The following is a 23049-nucleotide window of genomic DNA, read 5'->3' as shown; positions in this document are numbered from 1 at the left end:
ACTTCTTTGTGCCCTAGTTACCTCTTCGGTAAAATGGGGATTAAGACTGTGAGCCCTATGTGGACATGCAGTGTGTCCAACCTGATTACTGTGTATCTACCCCAGTGCCTAGTACAGTGCCTGATATATAATAAGCACTTAACCAGTACCATAAAAAAAGAGGGAGAGAGTTGATTGCTTTAAAGCTGATGGTAAGGAGTTTGGTTTTGATGCAGAGGTAGATGGACAACCATTGGAGGTTTTTGAGGAGTGGGGAGATATGCACTGAATGGTTTCCAGAGGCGGGAGGGAGGGAGGCTGATGAAGGAGGCAAGGTGGGAAATAAGTGCTTAGATCAGTATGGTAGCAGTTTGGAAGGAGAATAAAGATGGATTCTAGAGATGTTGTGAAGGTAGAACTGACAGGATTATTTGACAGATTGTATGTGTGAGTTGAATAAAAGAGATTTATTTGAAGACAATGCCAAGGTAACTGGCTTGGAGGGTGGTGGTGGTGTTTGCATGATAGGAAAGATCGGGGAGGACAGGGTTTGGGTGAAAGATGAGCAGCTCAGTTTGGGACATGTTAAACATGAGATGTTGGGAGGAAGTAGAGATGTCCTGAAGGCAGGAGGAAATGTGAGACTCCCAAATCCACTCTCTTGCTTCAGTTTCCCCCTCACCAATAACAGCACCACATTCCTCCCCACCTCAGAATCCTGCAACCATGACATACATTATCCCTGAGTACTCAAACTCCTTCAATTCCTATATTCAGTCTGTCCCTAAATCCTATGGGTTTTTCCCTCCACAACATTTCCAAGTTCCACTCATTCCTCTCCAGCCAGTGGCTACCCAGGCGCATTTGTAATATTGTGGCTTGACAAGGGCCTCGGTCTCTTCATTGACTTCCCTGCCTCCAGTTTTCTCCTTCTCCAATCCATTCTTCACTGTGCTGCCTGGATCATTTTTCTAAAGCAGTGTTTTACACAACTCCCCATGCCTCAAAAAATTTTCAGTGGTTGGCCATTCCTCTCTGCATCAAGCAGAAAGTCATTCATTCATTCAATAGTATTTATTGAACACTTACTATGTGCAGAGCACTGTACTAAGCGCTTGGAATGTACAAATTGGCAACAAATAGAGACAACCCCTGACCACTGTCATTAAGGGACTCAATCATCAGTCTCCTTCCTGCTTATCCACGTATTCTCTTGTGCTTAGTATAGTTCTTTGCCATAAATGCTCAATCAGTGCATTTTATTGAAAACTTGAAATAAGTTATCTATTCTACTGGCCAATGAAATAATGTTTCTCGCCATTTAAACCTCAGCAGTTTTATCAAGTTTACACTAAATGATTCAAGCAGCAAGATGGCAATTAGTCCCCTGAGAGAATTCATCTAGAAAGCCCAGTCATTCTCATTTTCAGACTAACTCATTATCTAGACTCAAAGGCAATGCTATGAAATAAAGCCAAGGAAAATTGATGATCAGTATTAATAAATATTTTTAGTGGACCACCTGAAAAAGCAATTTCTTTATCCCTGACTTTTTTGCCTCCTGCCTAGTTCTCTTTCTCTCCTGGTTATTCCTACCAAGAGTTAGTTTTTCATCCTGTCTTACTCTGAGAAATCATCTATAGCTATCTCAGGGGAGAAATGGGTTGTCTTCACTTTTCCCTATCTAAGCTTCGCTAATACTTTACTGAACTTCTCTCTCCCATTGTTTTTTAACTGTCTTCCAATCTATTGCCCCCATATAAGGATTTTAAAAATTGCATTTGTATTTTTCCTTCCCGCAAGTGTTGAGGAGAATGGAGATGATCTCCTATTCAGAAAAAAGCTTTTTGCCTTCCTTGCTGTGGTGCTAATGAGGCCCTTGGCTATCACAGCCAGGAACGTGATTCATTTGGATTCCCAGATCACATTGAAAACCCACGTGTAACTGACTCGACCCTCTCAGCGGTTGGGTGTTCCAAATACCACTCCTTCAGGCAGCACCGTTGCTCTTGATTATCAGTCTCTGAGACCAGCAGTTTGCTTTGGATTTCAGTTCATTTCTGCCTGACCAGCTTTCTCAGGCACTCCTTTGTGCTGTTTGTATGACCTCCCACTGTACTTCACCACTAATAATAATAATTAAGATATTTGTTAGGTGTGCCAAGCACTATGCTAAGTAGCTATGATATAATGAAATCAGATAGAGTCCTTATCCCACCTGGAGCTTACAGTCTAAGGGACTGCCTTGTTTGCACTCTCTCCCAAACTGGCCATTTATTTTAATGGATCCAGAATTTATTTATTGATAAACACCTAAGATTTTTCTAATACATCAGAGATGACAAACCACTGTGCCTTTTACTAAAGCTTTCATCTCACTAAACATTCTGGGTGACTTGAGCTGGGAGGGCTATGTATGTAGAAGTGAGTTGCAGTGAGGAACGTTGTCTGTGTGGCCGCTCTGGTGCCTGCTACCCATTAAATGTGTTTGAAATAGTTTTCCCCTTTCCCAATAGTTTTGCTTCAAATTTCAAATATTCCAGGCCTATAATACACCCACCCGTTGTTAAGATTTTGGGAATTAAGAATCAAAAAGGAACTGGGAGTCCAGGATGCTTGACTTTTAATTCTGGCTATACCACTTGCCTCTTGTTGTAACCATGGCAAGTCATTTAATTTCTCAATTCCTCATCTGTGAAATGAGGACTCAGTGCATGTTCTCCCTTCCCCTTGGACTATGAACCTCATGTCAGGAAGGGACTGTCTGCAACACGATTGTCTTTTCTCCAGTGCTTATTACGGTGCTTGTCACTAAGTAAGTACTTAGCAAATACAAGTATTATCATCATATAATAAATATGTTTCTGGTATTTCTGCCCTGCATTCAGTTGTAACATTTGCAAAATTCATGCCTTTGGAAATGGAAAAACTTCTCTGAACTCTACTGAAAACAAGTTCAGGGTTTGGACTTTAAGGTAGCATATTTTTCTGCTTTCATTTGTGCTGCAGTATATAAGTAAAATGCTTATTTTCCGTTCTCTTTCTTTGAGAATGCACAATCCTCAAACACAGAAATGACACAGTTCTGCTAATTGATAGAGCATCTAAATTCAGCAAACTTGATCTAGAACTCTATGATTTTTGATCATTCCAATACTTTAGGATCAACTACCCTTCAGCTGAATAGCACCTTGATCTTTCTGGAGTTTAAATAGCTCCATTTAGGAGATGGGATGTGAGGGCATAAAAGCACACTCGTATTGTAGATTTTGCAGTGCCCTTCTGATAAGTGAGGTGAAGTGAAGATGGGATAGAAGTGTAGGTGGAGGATTGCGTGGGAGGGAAAAACTGTTCTTGCTAAAGTGCAGCTGTTCTACTGAAGCTGCAATTAGTGCTCCAGGGACTGGTTTATCTACTCCTTCATCTCTGTATCTGCCCTTTACCTCTACCCTGCCATCCCCTCTTCACCTCCCAGATCTAAATAAAGGAGATGTGAAGAGAATATGTCCAGGTGAGGTTGCTGTTTCGGGCATGGAAAACTCATATGGTAGTGCATCGTGCTTGGGATATCTCTGTCAGATTTCAGTCCCCCAGCTTCAGTTTCTCATGATGACTAAATTTGTTTTTCAGGAATCTTGAAGGGAAAACAAAAATCTTCAAATTTAGATCTTCAAATTCAGAAAACTGTAAATGATCAAATAAAACTCATCCTGATGATGAAGTTTCATTGTAATCATCATGAAAAATTTCCATCTGTTACCCAGGCCAAATAAAATTTAGAGTGGATCATTCCAAACAGGAAAGATGGGCCCAGGAAAGCCCAGTCCCCGAGGCCAACCATTTCTCCTTCCTAAAGCAGCCTGTGTTGCCATTTGTTTCTTCTTGCAGGGGGGAATATTTTTCCCTGCCCAAGTACTGTTGCCTGAGTATTGCTCACCCTGAATGTCAAGGAGCCAGAAAAGATACAGAACTGTATGTCTATGAGCAAACTTCAAGTGTTCAAGAGATTTGCAGACGCTCACTTTCATGGATGCATTCTTACTGTCAGCAGCGGCAGCTTAAAACCAAAATACAACTGTTCCATTCAGTTGAGATTTTAAGCCACCTAAAAAAAACTCTGGGCCTAAATGCACTGACAAGCAGTTCTAAGTGATCCATACAAATAAAAAGCAATTACCCAGAACAGTCCACCTGGACTAACTGATTTGAGGAGGTAGATTTCATGCTCTGTCTTAAAAATCAACAATTCGGTGTGCAGTTTGAGCAGACTGGCTGGGACTAGCCAGCCTCTGTGCCCCATCCTGAAAATTCCCAGCCTCTTCCCTTCCAAAAGAGAATGTCAGGGAACTATGAATGCTTGGCTTATCCTACTTGGCCATGATGGTACCCCAAGGAGAGAGCATATCTTCAGTAACCAGCCTGGCTATTTTATGGCACTGACCCTCTGATGCCAAATATATCTGAGTGTTCATTTCTGAATTCAAGAACCAGAGTTAGAGCTCAAGTAAGTTGAGGGTGAACAAATGTCAAACCCAAAACATTCAGAGAGGAGAAAAGCTTCTGGTTTTGGATTTTAAATAGCAACTGAGTTAGCCCTCCAGATCCTGCTCCATAGATAATTCTGGCTAAAGCGATTGAAGGGGAAAGGTATTGAAACAACTAGTCTTTTTATATGTGCAAATAATTGTAAAGTCAGGGTTGAGTTTTTATGGTATTTAATGTGTCAGGCACTGTACTAAGTGGGTTAGAAACAAGTTTTTCAGGGTGGACACAGTCCCATATCCCCACATGAGGCTCATAGTCTTCTTCCCCATTTTGCAGATGAGGTAACTGAGGCACAGAAAAGTGAAGAAACTTGCCCATGGTCACACAGCTGATATGTGGAAGAGCCTGGATTAGAACCCAAGTCCTTCTGATTCCTAGACCCATGCTCTATCCATACTGCTTCATGTCATGAGACTTAATCTTCCAGTGCAGATTATTAATGATTTATATATCACATTCCCACCTCATTTTCCCATAGCCCAACCCTCCTAAACAAGTTCAAAGGTTCTTTTCCTCTGCCCTTGGTACATTACCTTGTTTTGGGCATTAGATTTTTCCGTACGCATTAAATACAAACTGACCGCATGCAGGCGACTTTGGAAGCCCTGGGCATTTAGGTACCCAGGGGAGCCATTAGCTGAGGGAGGCAGGGCAGGTCCTAGACTTTGGAAACTCTGGACAGTCAAATGGGACGAAATTGGGTGGGATGGGCCTGGTCCCTGGCTTGATTCAAAGGGCCCAGGGGCTTTGAGGAGTAGATCTCCTTGTTGGTGGAATACTTCCATTCCTGCTCCCTCTTCCTCCCATCCTTCCCTTCCCAACACCCTTGACCTTGGAGTGAGTCCATGTGAAGCCTTGTGTAACGTGGCCAGAATTTTTGGGGCCAGGACAAGGGACCATTTTAGGATCAAACAAATTGGGTTGGACACAGTCCCTGGGAAGTTAATCCCATGGATAGCTCAGACTGTTTTTTAGGTGTATTCATTTATTACACAGCTGAACTTTTCTTCCCCATGTGAAGCCTTGAGTAACGTGGCCAGAATTTGTGGGGCCAGGACAAGGGACCAAGGGTGAGAAGGGAACCAGAAAGAAGGGAAGAGGGACTTAGGGGGAAGGGATGATGGCAGAAGGGAAAGGGGAGCAGGGAGAGAGGGATCTTGAAGGTATTGCACCCTTCACTACTGTGTCATCTGCTGCCAGCACCAAGGGTCAGTGACTTGGCTCCTAGTTGACTTTGGGCTCAGGATAAGGCAGAGGGCCCTGGGCAGCTGCTGTCACCGCTGCTGCCTTTGTCCAAGTGGCAGTAGGATAAGCAGCCATTCTGGCTCAGCTAATGTGCCCTGGGCCAGCCTCTTGGGCCCAACACTGGCTACTCCCACCACCAGGTGGGAAGTAGTGATAGAAGACTAGTGGCAGCTTCGAACACAGACTGAGCCTGGGGAGGTGAAGTCCCTGCAATCACTGCCATCATCAGTCAGCCAGTCAATCATATTATTTGAGTGCTTACCGTGTGCAGAGCACTGTACCAAACACTTGGGAGAGTACAATATACCAATATAACAGACACATTCCCTGCTTACAGCATCACCCAGGCACCTTAGTGGTCATTCTGGCTCCTAAAGAGGTTGTTTTGGCTTATACTGGAGTTGGCTGGGAGGGAGTTTTGGGTGTTGGGGAAAGCACCCATCATGCCTGGTCCCAGGATGGACCAGAGCAATGCAGTAGTGATAGAGCCGGGGCCTGGGAGTCAGAAGGTCATGGGTTCTAATCCTGGCTGTGTCCTGTGACCTTGAGCAAGTCACTTCACTTCTGTGGGTCTGTTACCTCATCTGTAAAGTGGGGATTGAGACTGTGAGCCTCAGTGGGACAGGGACTGCGTCCAACCCTATTTGTTGTATCCACCCCTGCACTGAGTACAGTACCTGACACAGAGTAAGTGCATAACAGGTAACAGAATACCATGATTATTATTATTCTGATGGTGGCCAATACAGAGATTGAGGAACTTACATTTTTCCTGAGGTCAGAAGGAACCCTGGAGAATCATGACCATCCCATGTAAAGCAGGTCACATTCTATGGATTCTGTCCTTGACTGAGCAGCTCTGTCACTGGGGTGGACCCCCTAAAATGTGACAGCCCTAAACTTCTTCCTGGTTTGCCTGCACACTTACTCATATTTCCCCAATTTCTATAGTCCCCTCTTAAGTAGAGAACCTTATTTTCCTCAATTTATGTCTATTGTCTTCTCTATGAGCCGCATATAGGCAGAGACTTGGTCAAATCCTGTTGTACTGCATCTTCCCCGGTGCTTAAGAAAGTGCTTGGCACATAACAGATATCCCAGTTATGATGGTGATGAAAGTGTGAACACCAGGAAGGAATCTTGGAGAGGTTTTTTCATACATTTTAATTTCTTCTCTCATCTCTATGCATACATATGCACAGTATGTATGTAGGGTGGTATTTATATGCATTTTTCCCTAAATTCCAAGAGGCCAGTTCATGTCTTGGCTTGGACATAGTGCATAGTGTCTAGTCGAATGCTCTGTCCTCCATCAGGACACGATAAATACTCACTGACTGACATGTCTGTCATCAGAATTGGAAATTTCTGTTTGACCAAAAGTTATTTAGGTACCAAGCTCTGCGCAAAACAGCTAATAGTGATAACATCATGCATAAATGCATTCAATGGTAGAACGTTCCACTGTGGAAGCAGGCAATTATTATTGTTTTAATTACCCAGAGTATCTAGTAATCATGCCAAGACTTGGGAGCCCTGTGTTGAGAATGCTGTTATTATATTGTCGTTTTCAACAGTTTTAGCTTAGAGGAGTGGTAATTTCAACCTCTCTGTGAGCGGCAAAGGATGGCTATTAGTTTTTAACACATATGCATTACCACGAATAACAATGGCTTTCCAACAACCTTACAGTTCCTGGGTAGAGCTCTGGAATAATGGCCGCATTCAGTCATGGCCTGTAGACCCTCCAGGATGGGCATCACAACAGAGTGAAAACCCCTTCCAGGTGAACACCCACTTTTTTCCTTCTATTAGATGCTCCCCAAGTGCTCAGTGCTTGTAACATTGGGACAAATTAACGTCTCTTCATCTGGAAATGAAACAACCGCCCCAGTCCTCCTGCAAAGAATGATGTTTACTCTTCAGAAATGGTGGAACTGCCTTGGGGGAACTAGCTGCAATTTGTGTAGTCCACTTGGCTCTGTAGTTGTGGCCACTTCCTCAACCCAGTCTCTTCCTCCCCTCCTGCCTCCAGTCTCCCCTTCATTTGCTAGATCTGTCAAATGGGCAGTGACAGTGGGGAATGTGGAGAACGGAATGGCAAGAGGGAGGGCACCAAAAATGCTTTCCTTCTCTCTCCTTCCCTCCCAAGCTTACCATATATGCCCTCCGATAGCAAGTGTAGTCCCTGAATGGCATGGGTCTCTGTTCTGGCAGGAGAGGCCTTCAGTGTGGCTAAACTTGAACAACTTTTAGGCATCCATATTTCACATAGCATTTTTCAGCAAATCGTTTAGGGTTTAAAAGGGAATATGTCTTTTTTTCAATGTAATACATCATAAGGGGGTCATTATCCCATCCCTGCTCACCAACTCCCCTTTCCTCTCCAGAAATCTTAACCCTCCATTTTGAGTTGCACTACAAAATTAACTTGTTCTCTCAAGGATCTTCAACTCTGACATTAAGTCTCTGGGGGAGAAAACTGGTTGGCTTCCTAATTATTCCTTGTTCTTTGATGTGTTCAACAACACTGTGTGCTAAGCCAGAAGCTAAAGACTGCACAGTCTGAAGATGGCTCTATTTTACAATTAGCTGTTGCTACCTGTTAATTAGTTTTTATTCTGAGAAGTTCCATTTTCACCAGTGGCAAACCCCAGAAAATTCTCCTTCGCCTAATTAAGTAGGTTTGATTTCCTCTTCTCTTTAGTGTGTAGAGAATTAGCTTTTCCCTGAGGAAGTTAATCCCTTGGATAGCTCATACTACGTTTTTTAGGTGTATTCATTTCTTACACAACTGAACTTTTCTTCCCCATTAGATAGTAAGCTCCTCAAGACTTAGTGCAGTACTGTTCACCTAGGCCATCAGTAAAGGATGCTGCTGGTGGTTTTAAAATGTATCCATTCTTGCAATGCCCTGAAAATGTTTAACATTTTAAAACTATAAAACAACAAAGCCATTAGCGTTTGCCCCATTATCCATCCCAGAGGATACTCAGGACTAAAAGACCCGGTTCTTTGATGTTACTAAGAGCTTTTCTCCCGAGATTTCACAGTACTTTGTAAACAAATGGCCTTATTCTCTCTGATTTCCCTAAATGAAAATGAAGGATGAGATCAACTGGGTGTTGGATTAAAACTTAATTGTTACTTTCAGTGATGGAATTTGTGTGAAACTCTAGCTGTCTGGTTCCGTGGCCTTCCCTCCCTTACCGTGAGAAGATGTGCTGTGTAATGTTGAAGATTGTTCTGGTAACAACAAATGTTGGGTTTCCCCAAGCGGTTTTTGATCAAGGGACTTTCATGGATGATTGAGTGGGTAATCACAAGCAAGTCTGGTTCCTGACAGTGTCTGGCCTGGGGAAAAGTGCTCTGGGCCAGGGGAGGAAGGTAGCAATAGAGGCAGGGTAATGTACCTGGGAAGTAACTGCAGAGATATGAAGAGGGGAATGGCAGCAGAGCAAGGCCTAAAAAATCAATGTGACAGTGATATAACACTGAAATTCAAAAATTGAGCATGTTACTAGAACATGGGCTGAAATTACAGGGCCTGGCCTGGCTCAAGCCAGATGATTGCAGGGCTTGCATGCAGCCTTACAACCATCTGTATTTAGCCTGGTAACCTACCTGACTCTTTGCCTGCATGGGTGACTGTAGTGGCACCAGTTACCCTGCTTCCTGGGAGCAGTGTGGCCCAGTGGAAAGAGAATGGGCTTGAATTTCAGAGGACCTGGGCCTCTAATCTTGGCTGTGCTACTATCTGCTGTGTAACTTTGGGCAGGCTAGTCATTTAACTTATCAGTGCTTCAGTTTCCTCATCTATAAAATGGAGGTTAAATCCCTGTTTTATCTTGATTTTAGACTGTGAGCGAGGGCCTGTGTCTGATATGATGGTATTGTACATATCCTTGTCCTTAGTACAATCCTTGGTCCACAGCAAGTGCTTAACAAATTCCAAAATTACTAATGTTGTTGTTGTTAGGAGCTGAGGTCCCAAAAGACCCAGTGGCAGAGCAAATGGTGGGCTCCCTCTCTGATCCCAAGCCCTGGTACACTTTATTTAGCCTGAGTCCTGAGGGACCTAGGCCAGGCACATAGAGTACCCCTGGGATGGGAAATAGGAAGGTAGAATTTGCCAAGAGGGAAGCAGTTGACCTACTACCTCAACCAGAATTCTGGGCCCAGAACTGAGTTACCCCACCAATGGGAAACTGGAAGACAGAGCACTTTCAAAACCCTCCTAAAATCACATCTCTTCCAAGAGGCCTTTATTTCTCCTATCCACCCTCCTCTCTGTGTCGACTGTGCACTTGGCTGTGTACCCCTCAAGCACTTTTATACTCACCCCACCCCCAATGCTTATATAAACATTTGTATACTCTATTATTTCCCATATCAGTAATCCATTTTAATGTCTCTCTAACCCCTGTAGACTCTAAGCCCCTTTGGTGTAGGGATTGAGTCTACCAACTCTTTTGCAATGACCTTTCCCAAGCGTTTAATAATGTTGGTATTTGTTAAGTACAGTGCTCTGTACACAGTAAGTACTCAGTAAATGCCATTGATTGGAAAGTACTGTGAGCTTTGAGGAAAGTAGTAGTAATAGTATTAAAGCACTTACTGTGTGCAGAGCACTATACTAAGCATTCACAGGAGGGAATTTCATATGGTTCTTGTCCCTTGGGTGGGGTGGGGCGCACAATCTGAGAGGTTAAAGGAGTCTGGCTTATTCAACTGGCCCAAGTGTGAATCAAAAAGCATCTTTTGATTTGCAAAGTGTTATAATTCTGAGGTGGGTGCCCTGCTGCATTAGATGTACACCGTCCCTCAAAAGACAGAATTAGGCTGCCCTGCTGCATTAGATGTACACTGTCCCTCAAAAGACAGAATTAGGCTGCATTACAGCCTAAGGGCTTTAGGGTTAGAGAGGAGAGAGAAAATTTCGGGTTCAGAGGGAAATAGTGGAATCATCTTCTCCTGAACTCTTTCAAGACAAGGATGATTCTCGCCTGCTGGGGCTGATGTGAATGTGGTCTGGAGTGCTAGGAGACTCTCCCAGAGCCCTGCCAGTCCTGCTTCCATGCCCCCACTATTTCCATACACCCACCCGTCAGAACAATTTCATTTTCTGCATGTCAAAGCGGAAAACAGACCCCATAACCCTGGACCTCCCTTTTAAGGACATAGAGATTTTCAGATGCTTTGTTTCTTAAAAGCGAGACTGTGTTGCTCAATTTTCCCATCATATTACTCCAAGCAGAGTTCCCCAGGGCTTTAGAGAGTGGGTCACGTAAAGGCGGGAGTCTTCCATGGGAGAACTGGGCTGTGAGAATTTATATTCAAAGCTCCTCAGGGTACTCTCTTGGGAAAGGACAAGAAAGAGAGATGGCGCTATTTTGTACTCATAATGCATGGACTTTATAAAGAAAAATTGGGTCCGGCTTGGTGGGAAGGAGTGTGGAAGGTGGTTGGACCATGAAGCGAGAAGCAGAAGTGGTGGGGGGGGGGGGGGGGCGCGGGGAAGACCAGTGAACAAATCATACCAAGGCCTAGACAATCCCCTATTTTCTCTCATTGGATAAAGCTAGCCCAGAAAAATGGTTGTGCTTTTTTAGAATACAGAGAGTTCTTTAGAGGTGTACCTAGAGGCAGGAGGGGATCCTAGCAGAGGTCCCCCCCCCCCTCCAGACCTGCTTGGGGCCGAGGGGAGTGGGGACCGCAATTTTAAAAACAAGCCACTCCCTCAAGATGGGTAGAGCTTTCCGTAAGTGGTTAATGTGACGCTGTTTAGAGGTGCTGAGAAATATGAGATGACAACCTTTTCAAAAAACCTGCTGACAATACCCGAACAGTAGTTTGAGATATGTGAAACAAAGCAACAAGAACAGATATCTTATTGAATGAGTACTGCCTTTCTCCTGCATCTTATGTTGCAAGTAATTGAAGAGATTTTCACTGAGGGGCATGTTTTATAATGAAACATTCTCTGTTCATCTTATCCTGGTATAGCAAAAGTCTTCTGGAAAGGGCTTGTTTAACCTGAGTTGCAGTCACCTCAACCTCATTGAGAAGGAATATTTTGGCTTGGAATTCCGAAGTCCTTCTGGAAATAATGTAAGTGGATTTCACTTGAAAGGTTTTGTGCCTAAAATGTTCCCGAGTATCAAGGCCAATCTGGGTTTGGTGGTGGTGATAGTAGTAGTATTTATTAAGTGCTTACTGTGTGCAGAGCACTTTACTAAACCCCGAGTACACAGGTGGAAATTAGACACGAACCCTGTAGGGTAATGCAGAGTATGGGCAATTTTTCCCATCAATACCTCTACACCGGTTGTAGTGGATTTGTCAGTCAGTACCACAGCCAACAGGAGAAATGGAACTTTTCTTGGAGAATCCTTAACTGGATCGCTGTCAATCAACCAGTGATACTTATGTGCTTACTGTTTGCAGAGCACTGTATTAAGTGCTTGGGAGTGCAGTACAACAGAGTTGGTTGACATGTTTTCTGCCCACAAGGAGCTTACAGTCTAGAGTTGGAAGCAGACATTAAACTATGGATATGTTCGTTAAGTGCTTGAAGACTACAAATCCAGTGGATAGATGATGTAGAAGGGAGAGGGAGTTGGGTAAATGAGGGCTTAGGTAAAATCACATCTCAAGCAGTGTGGCTTAGCGGAAAGAGCACGGGTTTGGGAGTCAGAGGTCATGGGTTCTAATCCCGGCTCCGCCACTTATCAGCTGTGTGACTTTGGGCAAGTCACTTAACTTCTCTGGGCCTCAGTTACCTCATCTGTAAAATAGGGATTAAGACTGTGAGTCCACATAGGACAACCTGATTACCTTGTATCTACCTCAGCACTTAGAACAATGCTTGGCACATAGTAAGCACTTAAATGCCATCATTATTATTAGTAGTAGTAAGGCTTATGAAGGTGGGAAGGGTGGTGGTCTGTTATGTATGAAGTGGGAGGAGGTTCCAGGGCCGGGGGAAGACATGGGGGAAGGAGTGGTAGTGAGAAGGAAGAGATTGAGGTACAGTGGTTGGTGTTAGAGGAGCGAAGCATGCTGGGTGGGTTATATAGTAGGATATCAGCAAGGTAAAATAAGAGGGGGCAAGCTGATTGTTTTAAAGCCAGTGGTGAGTCATTTTTGTATAATGTGGAAATGGATGAAAAACCACTGGAAGTTCTTGAGGAGTCAGAGATGTGGACTGAACCTTTTTTTAAGAAAAATGATCCAGGTAACAGAGTGAAGTGTGGACTGGAGTTGGGAGAGACAGGAGACAGAAAGGTCAGCGAGGACGCCAATGCAGTAGTCAAGATGGGATATAACAATGAGAGCGTTTGGGTGAGTGCAGTAGCAATTTGGAAAGTGATTTGCATATGACCAGAGCCAAAGAGTCCCGGTGTTGCTGCAGCTGCTGTGCATGTACTAAAAAGTGCACTGGACTGTCCAGTCCGGCAGTCTTGCTGGAAATTAGAGCACATCCCTGGGGGACCCCCTCTCCTGGCAGCAGAGCTATGGCCAGGGGAATTTCCACAGGCCAGGAACAACATTCTCCCATGATTCACTCTTGGAACAGAGTGGCTGCACAAACTATTCTGTCGAAGATGCCCCCTTGGCTGGGTTTCTTTTATTTCAGTAGCTTGTTGAGAGAGGGATGGCGAGGGCCGTGACTAGTCAGAGCTGGTTTGGCCATGGAGTTCTCCCTGATTCTCATTTCCAGCAAAAGTGGTGGGTCCTTTGTTTGCCACCCCAGAAACTTGAGTTCACCCAAGTTATTCCCGCATCTCTGAAGGATCATATCAAAGGACCTCAGGCCCAGCCCAGGCCTGAGTGGTAACAGGCACTTTTCTAGGGATGCAAGGAGCTAGGAACAGAAGTCATTGGTGGCTGCTAAGCTTCAACTGATCTCTGTCATGGGCATCATTCTCAAAGTTACCAATCCCTGCAACCCCTTTCCCATTCCCTCCTTCTTCCCTCCCCTTCCCCTCCCTTTCCTCTCCTTTACCTCTCCTTTCCATCCTTTTTCCCTATTCCATTTATTTCCTTTTCCTCTTCCTGAAAACTCTCTGGGAAAATGCCTGGCAGCTAGTTGTAGGTAGTCTAGCTCCCTGAGGGCAGGGATTGCTGCTGCTAACTCTATTGGATTCTCCCTAACTTAATCTAGGAAGTGCTCAATCAATACTATTGATTGTCTTCTGCTCTTGGCCTAGTCATGGGAGGGTAGTTTACACAAATCCCTTAATAACTGATCAATGTTTAAAGAGCCTGGAATAATTCTGAGATAAGGAAATAATTTAGCAGACGCAAATTAAAACAGCAGAGCAAAGAAGAAAAGGGCCCAGGGACAGGAGTAGGCAAATTCCAGCCCAGCACCAAGGGAACCACGTGCTCCCAATGGCCCTGGACTGCCAGCCACAGGAACACCCAGCAGCTTCTCCATACCAACACATTTTTTATGCTATTCAGTAAGTGCTTTCTATATGCCAGGCATTGTTCTAAGCTCTGCGTGGGGGTGATACAAGGTAATCAGGTTGTCCCACATGGGGCTCACAGTCTTGATCCCCATTTTACAGATGTGGTAACTGAGACACAGAGAAGTTAAATGACTTGCCCAAAGTCACACAGCTGACAAGTGGTGGAGTTGGGATTAGAACCCATGACCTCTGACTCCCAAACCCGTGCTCTTTCCACTGAGCCACACTGTTTTTCAAGAATGGCAACATCTTGGGAGCTAAGGAGTGTATCTGTGGCTAAGTCGGGAAGGAGCTGCCAGGGGCAGAAGTGGCTAAGATTCCAGAGGGCAGAACCTCTATCCCCAGCTCTTCACAGTGCCCTGGGGACACTTATAACAAGGAGTCAGTGGCCAAAATCATTCCCTGGCCCTGTGAGATGCACAGATGCCAAGTTTCCATTTTGAGCAAGAGGGCTTCCAAGGGACAGTGCTGCAAGGGGATGTGGTTTTCAAAAGACAGGGAGGTGAAAGAGGCAGCCAGAGGTTGCAGTCAGGAATCCCCAGAGACCACAGACAGAGACAGCTCAGAATAAGAGAGAGGAGGAGCCAAACACAGAGACACACAGGGGCAGACCCCAGTACAGATTTATCTCAGGTCTACCACTAGACTCCTGTCCCACAAAGGACCAGGGAGGAGGAGAAGGTGAGCCAGAGTTGAGGAAGCCCCGGGTTGAGGCTGCATTTCCCCCTGTGCCAAAGTCTGGGGTGGGCTAACCATAACTGCCCATCTTACCCAGAGTAATCTGGGGAGGAAGCCCTAGTCCTATCTCCACAGGCCCAGCCCTAGTGTGGGACTGCCTCCTTAGCTCTCCCAAAGTCAGGGCCCCCAGTCATTCATTCATTCAGAACCACACATGTGAAAAGTCAACCCTGGGTGAAGAAAGGAAACAGTGCAAGGCTGGTAAATATGGGCTGCCGTTGGGGAAATGCCCCACAGCTACCTTTTCACAAGTTCCAGCAATCTCTGCACAGTCATTTTCTGATGAAACTCATGACTGTGCAACACGTTCCATTTTGTGCCGTGTTCTACCAGTTTTTTCACTGTCATTACAGGTTTGGTTGGAACTTCTAAAACCCATCACGAAGCAAGTTAAAAGTAAGTTTGGAAAAAGTAGCTAAACAATCTGCTCATCTTATGTTTTGAAAAGGTTCTGTTAATCATTTTATAAAAAGCTCTCATTCTAAACCTGTTAGAAGTTTTCATATGGCATCATGGCTTCAAACCTCAGAGGACCATGAAGCCGAGTTTGGGCCTGACCTTGCAAAGGGGTGACGAGGGTGGGGCTGTTGGAGCCCTGGAGAGGTAAGGTCATGGAGTAGACTGTAATATGTTCCAGTGATCTGACTTTTGGCAGGACTAGCTGGACTCTAGCTGGAATCCCAACTGTCCTCAGCCATGAAAAGGTTGGGGTTTTCTCCAGGTTCAGATGTCTGATAAAGACACAGTGCTTTCTGAGGTGAAATCAGAAGCCAGGACACTTTTAGGGATGCTAAATAATTTCCAAAGTGTATACCCTGCCTATCTATGTTCCACATTGTGTCTTCTAAAATGTCACAAAGTTCTGAAGAAAACTGGTGTGTGGTCTGTCAGTACTACTATCAAATCATTAATAGCCAGTGGATAGCAAAACTCAAAGTAGTAGTCAGTTAATTTTAAGGAACTAAAATACTTTATGAAATCTGGAATCTCAGGACAGTTTCCAGTAATACTGAATGCAGTAGGACATTAATGTAAAAACTTGAGCCAACTTTATCTTACTGAGGAGTGTGATGAATATTGCTAATTGCAGTTGAATTCACTGGATTATATGAGTGTATGTATGTATATATGTATGGAGTCACCCTTCAAATCAAAAAAGATCTGGCCCTTAGGGAGGCTTCCCTGCAGTGACAACTGTATGGCACTGCTGGTGTCCCCATATTTTACAATGTAAGTAAGGAGAAGGAAAAATAAACACTTAAAGCTTTTCCTTCAAAATGTAGTTTTAAAAAATGTTTGTACAAGATCTTTGCTCACCTCACATTTTTAGTCTGAGGTGTGCTAGTCTTGTAAGATGGCCCTGCTGATGGTTGAAATCCTGTTTATGGGCGAGGGGGTGGTTGAAAAGATTAATGCATCACAAGCACTCTCTTTTGCATTAAAAGTCCAGTGTACAGGCATTTTGCTTAATTTGTATCTTTGTGTCAGGTGCTCCTTTGGGAAATTTTTTTTAAGTCAACATGCAAAATTTGGGCAAGTATGCTGTTAAAAGGAAAATGTCAAGAAGTTTATTGATTATATTTCAACATCCAGAAGAAATTCTGAGTCAAAGGACCTTAATCAAATTGAATGCTGAATAGCCATTGATATGAGTATTATCACTGTGAGATGACATCCGAATCAGAAGGGTTCTTTACAAGCTCACTTGATATCAGGTATTTTTTGACACTGGGCAGCTAGTAGAAACAATAACAAAAGTCATTGTCCCTTACCGTAAGTGACCAAGGCAGCAAAACCAGCATCAGTCACTGCAGTTTCTTGGTAGCTTTGCTACAGGTGAAATTGGAAATGGGAAAAGTAATATACTTTCCAGGAAGCAAAATCTGTAAAGATTTGTAAATGTTCTTGATGGGCATTTAAGTCAAACTTATAAGGATGTTGTGTTTTAAGATCCTAAGGAGATTATTTTCCAATTTATGGTGAAATTTTTCCCAGTGGATCCTGGACATCTGAGAGAAGAACTCACAAGGTACTGTACTTTCACGTGGAATCTGTCACCTTAAGGGGGAAGTTGGAGAATGCCATCCTCCTTGAAAAGCACATTGGTATTAGCCGTAGACTGTTGCACCTCTAGGACTGAACAGAAACCCCTGCCTCCCGCCTCCCATCAATTGACTTCTTCCCAGGAGATTTTAAATTTCTCTGGAAGAGTTATGGAATGGCTATGCGTGGGCTGGGCAGATTTCCATGGGCATTAAAATGTGAGGTTGAAGGGGAGATGTGGTTGGGGAGAGTGGGCGCTAACCCAGTTTTAGAGGTGGGTGATGAATCATTTTCTAAAGTTGATATGATATTCACATATACATGGTTGATTTTCATGTAAATTCCAGCCCAGAGAGCCAAAGTATTACATCTTACACTTGGGCACTTGATAGTAGTAGCTGACCAAACAGCTTTCTGCCAAGTGATTCCTTAATTACCCTCAGAAACTGGGAATTACCACAACAGAATTTTTCTTTCCTTGAGACCCTCTTAAGAAAAGTTAAAATTAACTCCTACAATCCTTCCTTTGCTCTTCTAAGCCCTGGGTGTTGGGGATGGCGCATCCATCTTTGCTCTGTCCCCACCAAATGTTATCTTACAATGAAAACTCAATGCCCACTTTCTTAGGAATTGCAAAGTGAGGCAGCTGGCTCTGTGCTGAGGGCTGGGCTCCACTCAGTCATATTTGTGAACAGTGGACTGACTTCTTGTCTGAAGCACTGGACTTTTGAAATCCCAATCCCAGAGGTTCTAAAGTCTAAAAAGGAAAACTTGAATAAACTGGCCGAGGCCTAGTGGATTGAGCGTCGACATGGGAGTCAGAAGGGTCTGGGTTCTAATTCCTGCTCCATCATGTGTCTGCTATGTGACCTTGGACAAGTTGCTTCACTTCTCTGTGCCTCAGTAACCTCATCTGTAAAATGGGGATTAATACTGTGAGCTCCATGTGGGACAGGGTCTGTGACCAACCCTATTATCTTGTATCCATCCCAGCACTTACTACCTGCCAGGTACCGTTTTAAGCGTTTAACAAAAGCCATTATTATTATCTTACTAAGATGGCTGTTTCTAAATTCAGATTGTGGAAAATGAAAGGAAGGGGTTTGGTGAGAGATGTGAAGTTACTAGTTTCTCCTTAAAAACTCCATATGTCCTCCCGGCAGCATAGATTCCAACCAAAACTCAGGGCAGTGGTTATATATCTGTCCAATAATTCTTGGACTTTTAAGAGAACAAATGAATAGGTGGCTATTCTGAGCTTCTGGTTCCTATGCTGCTCACATTCTGATATATTTTGAGTTCTGTGTGGGAGATCTGACTCCTGAAATCTTTCTCCCACATCAGTGTGTGACTATTGCCCTGTTCTATGGTCTTCTGTTTTTCTTACCATCTCTTCTTCATTTCCTTCATTTCTTCTCTCTGAGTGGGTTGCCGGCCAAGAAGTATGAAGGGAGTGGCTTCCTCACCCTTTCTCATCTTCAGTGTCACTCTCTGGGCTAGAGAGCAGAGATGCAGCTGTGCATTTAGTCTCCTTTCCTCACTCCCTCCCGCCCTTCCCCTCCCCCCCGCCCTCCAACTCACACACTGCTTTTATTAAATAGTATTTGTTAAGCATGTACTATGTGCTGAGCACTGTACTGAGTACTGGTGTAGGTTGGACACAGTCCATGTCCCACATTGAGTTTACAGCCTTAATCCCCATTTTACAGGTGAGGTAACTGAGTCACAAAGACATTAAGTGACTTAAGGTCACACAGCAGACAAATAGAGCTGAGATTAGAACCTAAGACCCTTGATCCCTATGCTTTTTCCACTAGCCATCGCTGCTTCTCTCACTGCTTTCTTCCTTGTAACTCTACCCTCCTGGCAGGATATAACCATCTCCCTGAAAAGGCATTACCGAACTTTTTCTCGTTCCTCAGCACTCTTTATCCCTGCAATTCCCAAGGAGAGGAACCATTGTTAACATAGCAGAAGCAACTGTGTAACCCCCCAGTTCCCAGAGCCACGACTGGGGCAAGGATTGCTTAAGCTAATGCCTGGGTGGACAGGCACAGTTGAATCCAGGTAGCAGCCCAACAGAATTCTCTGGGGTCTCACTACCAGTCTGAAAGTGTTTGTTCTATGGGGAGGGGAAAAAAAGCTTCCTACTTTTTAGAAAACATTTACCTTTTTACTTTGCAGGTATCTTTTCACCCTTCAAATCAAAAAAGATCTGGCCTTAGGGAGGCTTCCCTGCAGTGACAACTGTATGGCATTGCTGGTGTCCCATATTTTACAATGTAAGTATAGAGAAAGAAAAATAAGCACTTGGGCATTTCCTTTACAATGTAGTTTTTAAAAATGCTTGTACAAGATATTTGTTCACCTCATTTTCAATCACATTTTCAGGTGTGTTAGTCTTGTATGCTAATATTAAATATTTGTGAAGGAAACATTGTTTTTCCATATATATGTGTACATATATATATATATATATATATATATATATAATTGTGCCATCCCCTTAGTTTTGCAGAGAGAAAGCCCCACCTTTTTGTATATAGAACATCGAATGAAGTCATCTAAATCTTCATTTTAATAATAATAATATTTGTTAAGCCTTACTATATTGCCAAGCACCGTTCTAAGTTGCAGGGGTAGAGACAAGTTAATCAGGTTGGACACAGTCAAGAAGCAATAGAGAATTAGATGCATTTATTTATAAAGAAGCCTAAAATGAGGAACAAAAGGAGTTACTAGATTGATTTTTTTCGAGATTTTGAATGCAAATGTTAATTCAGAACATAAGAGGGAATCAGTAGATGTAGCTTCAAGGGTGAATTTTGTTACAGAAAACCGGTTTCTGCAGTTCAAGGAGCATAATCCCAGCTCTGCCACTTGCCTACTATGTGACCTTGGTCAAGTCACTTAACTTCTCTGTAACTGAGGCACATCTGTAAAATGGGGAATAAGACTGTGAGCCCCATGTGGGACAACCTGATTACTCGTATCTACACCAGAACTTAGAACAGTGCTTGGCACATAGTAAGTGCTTAAAAAATACCATAATAATAATGATTATTGTTGTTATTTGGGGAGAGGAGACCCTTTGTGTCGGGTCCAAAACTAATACGTTGGAAGGTCATGTATTTTGGGCGGTCATCCTGACACTGGTAATATGATTGACTATACAAACAATATAGTGTCAAAGATAGCACATAGCAAGAGATAAGGCATGGCCTCCTCTACTCTTTCTCATTCTTACTGCTACAGACACTATTTATGCTGCTTGCACCACTTCGCATGTGGCTAGGAACAGCCTGCAGCCATAATGGAAATGAAATCACAGCAGAAGCCAAAGCATCATTAGTGGCAGTGATGAACATGGAGGCAGCATTGGTCACAGCTGCCCCTTACTCCTTGTCGCTGTATGCTGATGGTGGCTCTCTGCTGCCAGCCTCTCTGCCATATCTGCCTTCCGTGAGAGTAATTATGACTGTGGCGGGTTTTCTGAAGCTCTCACTATGTGCCGAGCGCTGTACAAAGTACTGGGGTAGATACAAGACAATTGATTTGGCACCAGTTCCTGTCCTACATGGAACTCACAGTCTAAGGTAGAGGGAGAACAGATATTTAATCCCCACTTTACAGATGAGGAAACAGATACTAAGTTAAGTGACTTCCCTAGGGTAACACAGCAGGCCAGTGGTAGAGCCAGGATTGGAACCCAGGCCCTCCGCCTCCCAGGCCCATGCTCTTTCCCCTAAGGCCCTGCTGCTTCTAGTAGCTTGTGTTTGTGTATAGGTAGTGTGTAACTGTGTATAGCTGTTGCCTACCTGTTCACTTCCCCTTTACCCCCCATTTCCCCTTGTCTCTCCTCACCCTTTCCTTTCTCTTTTCCCCTTTCTCTCCCTCTCTTTTTTTGTGGTAATCATTAAGTGTTTACTATGAGCCAGGCATTGTAGTAAGCACTGGAGTGAATACAAGATAATCAGGTTGGTCACAGTCCAAGTCCCACATGGGGCTCACAATCTTAGTCCCCATTTTACAGATAAGGTAACTGAGGCACAGAGAAGTTAAATAACTTGCCCAAGGTTACACAGCAAACAAGTGGCAAAGCCAGGATTAGAACCCAGGATTTCCCCACCTCCTCCTCGCCCCAGGCCTGGGCTCTTTCCTGTAGGCCAAGCTGCTTCTTACAGTGCCTCTCTCATCCCTTTCTCCCTCCTCTGTTCCCCCCCACCCCCTTCCCCTCTGCCCCCTCATCCCAGCCCATTTTGTTCTCTAAAAAATATGCTTCTCACCAACTTCTCCTCAGCCTCCGGGGCTGTGAGTACTAAAAAGTGATGTTGTTCTCTGTAAAGTGTTTCAGCACTCCCTAGTGGCTCCTTCAGTCAGAGTTTCTCAGATTTCCCTGAAGGCAACTTGGATTGTGAGCTTCTGTGCAGGATAAGATGAGCTGTATATTATTATAGTGGAATCTTGTTCAAAGTCATTTCCCGATGACATCAGTAATTCAAGCTCCCTGCAGGTTTATTTTTGCTATAAATTTGACCTTTCTGCCTTATGGGTGGTGTATCCGAATCTGGAGCGTAAGGGACTGGGATTTTATCAATCACTCCATCGTATTTGAGTACATATTGTGTGCAGAGCATTGTACTAAGTGCATGCGAGAGTACACTATAACAGAGTGGTTAGACACATTTCTTGCCCACAACGAGCTTACAGCCTAGAGGGATTTCAACAGTATTTTTCAGTCGTAATTGATCTCTTCTTTCCTAGGATTATAGACAAGGGTCTAGAGGGAGGAGACAGAAAAAGGAGGTGAGATGCGGGGGGAGCAGAGCCAAGAGAGAAATAGGATTAAGTGGTAGAAAGAAGAATCTCAAAATAATAAAGGTCAAACAAGAACACTGACCTTCCCATGTCTGGATAAAACATCAAATACTGAGGAGTGAAGCTTACACATTGATTTAAAAATAATCATGTGCTCAGCTTTGGCTATCTAGTGCCTCCTGGATATCTAGCTGTGTTATGCCTTTATCAGCAGAACAGCTCTCTCTCCCTTAGTAACTGCCAGTGTGCCTCTCTCCTTTTCCATTTGCAGCTGAGTTGGGAGATTTTCATGAAGAAACAGATCGGAAGCACCTGGAACAGAATCAGTATTTACCTAACCAGGAATGTTTAGATAACAAGATAATGGACTTTCATCAAAAGCACAAGTAAGTACTTTAATTCCTGCCTTTAGACTTGACAGAGGTATAGTCTTTGAAGATAAAGCCAGTAAGTTGCAGTGAAGTGGCGTCCTTCCCCTGTCTTTGTGCACACAGGGCTAGGGTCTTTAAGACTAGATCTGTCCTTGTAGTGACATCACGGCCACTGACAAATCTCTTCCACTTGCAGGGGAAGGAGCCCAGCAGACTCTGAGGTGCAGCTGTTGGATGTGGCAAGGAAGCTAGAGATGTATGGGATTCGGCCCCACCCTGCTAGTGACGGAGAAGGGACCCAGATCAATTTGGCTGTAGCCCACATGGGTGTTTTGGTGCTACGGGTAACCTTGTTTCCGTTTTTTAAAAGTCTTTGGAGTTTGGAGCCTTGTGGTGGTGTTTGTTGGCTTTCACTCACACCAGAATTCCATTTTCCTCACCACCCAAAGAGATGAGGCCATTTTTTTGGCCAGTAACTTAAAGATGCATACATTTTCTTCTCTGTCATCACAATGCTTAATGCTTTGTTTCTGAGAAGGTTAAACCACATAATAATAATAATAATAATAATTGTATTTGTTAAGCACTTACTATGTGCCAGACATTGTACTAAGCACTGGGGTGGTTACAAGCAAATGGAGCTAGGCACAGTCCCTGTCCCACATGGGGCTCACAATCTTAATCCCCATTTTACAGATGAGGTAACTGAGGCACAGAGAAGTGAAGTGACTTGCCCAAAGCCACACAACAGACAAGTGGCAGAGTGGGGTTTAGAACCCAGGTTCTTCTGGAACCCGCGCCCATTCTCTATCCATGCTGCTTCTCAGCTTAGT

The 23049-nt window shown here is 43.9% G+C and overlaps 1 protein-coding gene across 5 annotated transcripts in view; it reads left to right on the top strand.

The window, feature by feature from the left end:
- Nucleotides 1–23049, top strand: part of FRMD7 (FERM domain containing 7) — a 46388-nt gene that overhangs the window by 14446 nt on the left and 8893 nt on the right. For 3 of the 5 annotated variants that reach the window (XM_039912431.1, XM_029068059.2, XM_039912430.1), the window contains exons 5-10: nucleotides 11776–11880; nucleotides 15338–15380; nucleotides 16935–17013; nucleotides 19212–19309; nucleotides 22117–22231; nucleotides 22413–22560. In XM_039912431.1, coding sequence (XP_039768365.1) covers nucleotides 11776–11880; nucleotides 15338–15380; nucleotides 16935–17013; nucleotides 19212–19309; nucleotides 22117–22231; nucleotides 22413–22560 — 588 coding nt within the window. Of the gene's footprint in view, nucleotides 1–11775; nucleotides 11881–15337; nucleotides 15381–16472; nucleotides 17014–19211; nucleotides 19310–22116; nucleotides 22232–22412; nucleotides 22561–23049 lie in introns of those variants that run through there. The other 2 variants (XM_016227174.3, XM_029068065.2) reach the window with 2 other exon arrangements.

The sequence above is a fragment of the Ornithorhynchus anatinus genome, chromosome 6, assembly GCF_004115215.2.
Source record: "Ornithorhynchus anatinus isolate Pmale09 chromosome 6, mOrnAna1.pri.v4, whole genome shotgun sequence".
Lineage (NCBI taxonomy): Eukaryota > Metazoa > Chordata > Mammalia > Monotremata > Ornithorhynchidae > Ornithorhynchus > Ornithorhynchus anatinus.
Note: the sequence above shows the minus strand (reverse complement) of the source record. Positions and strands in the feature narration are given on the sequence as shown.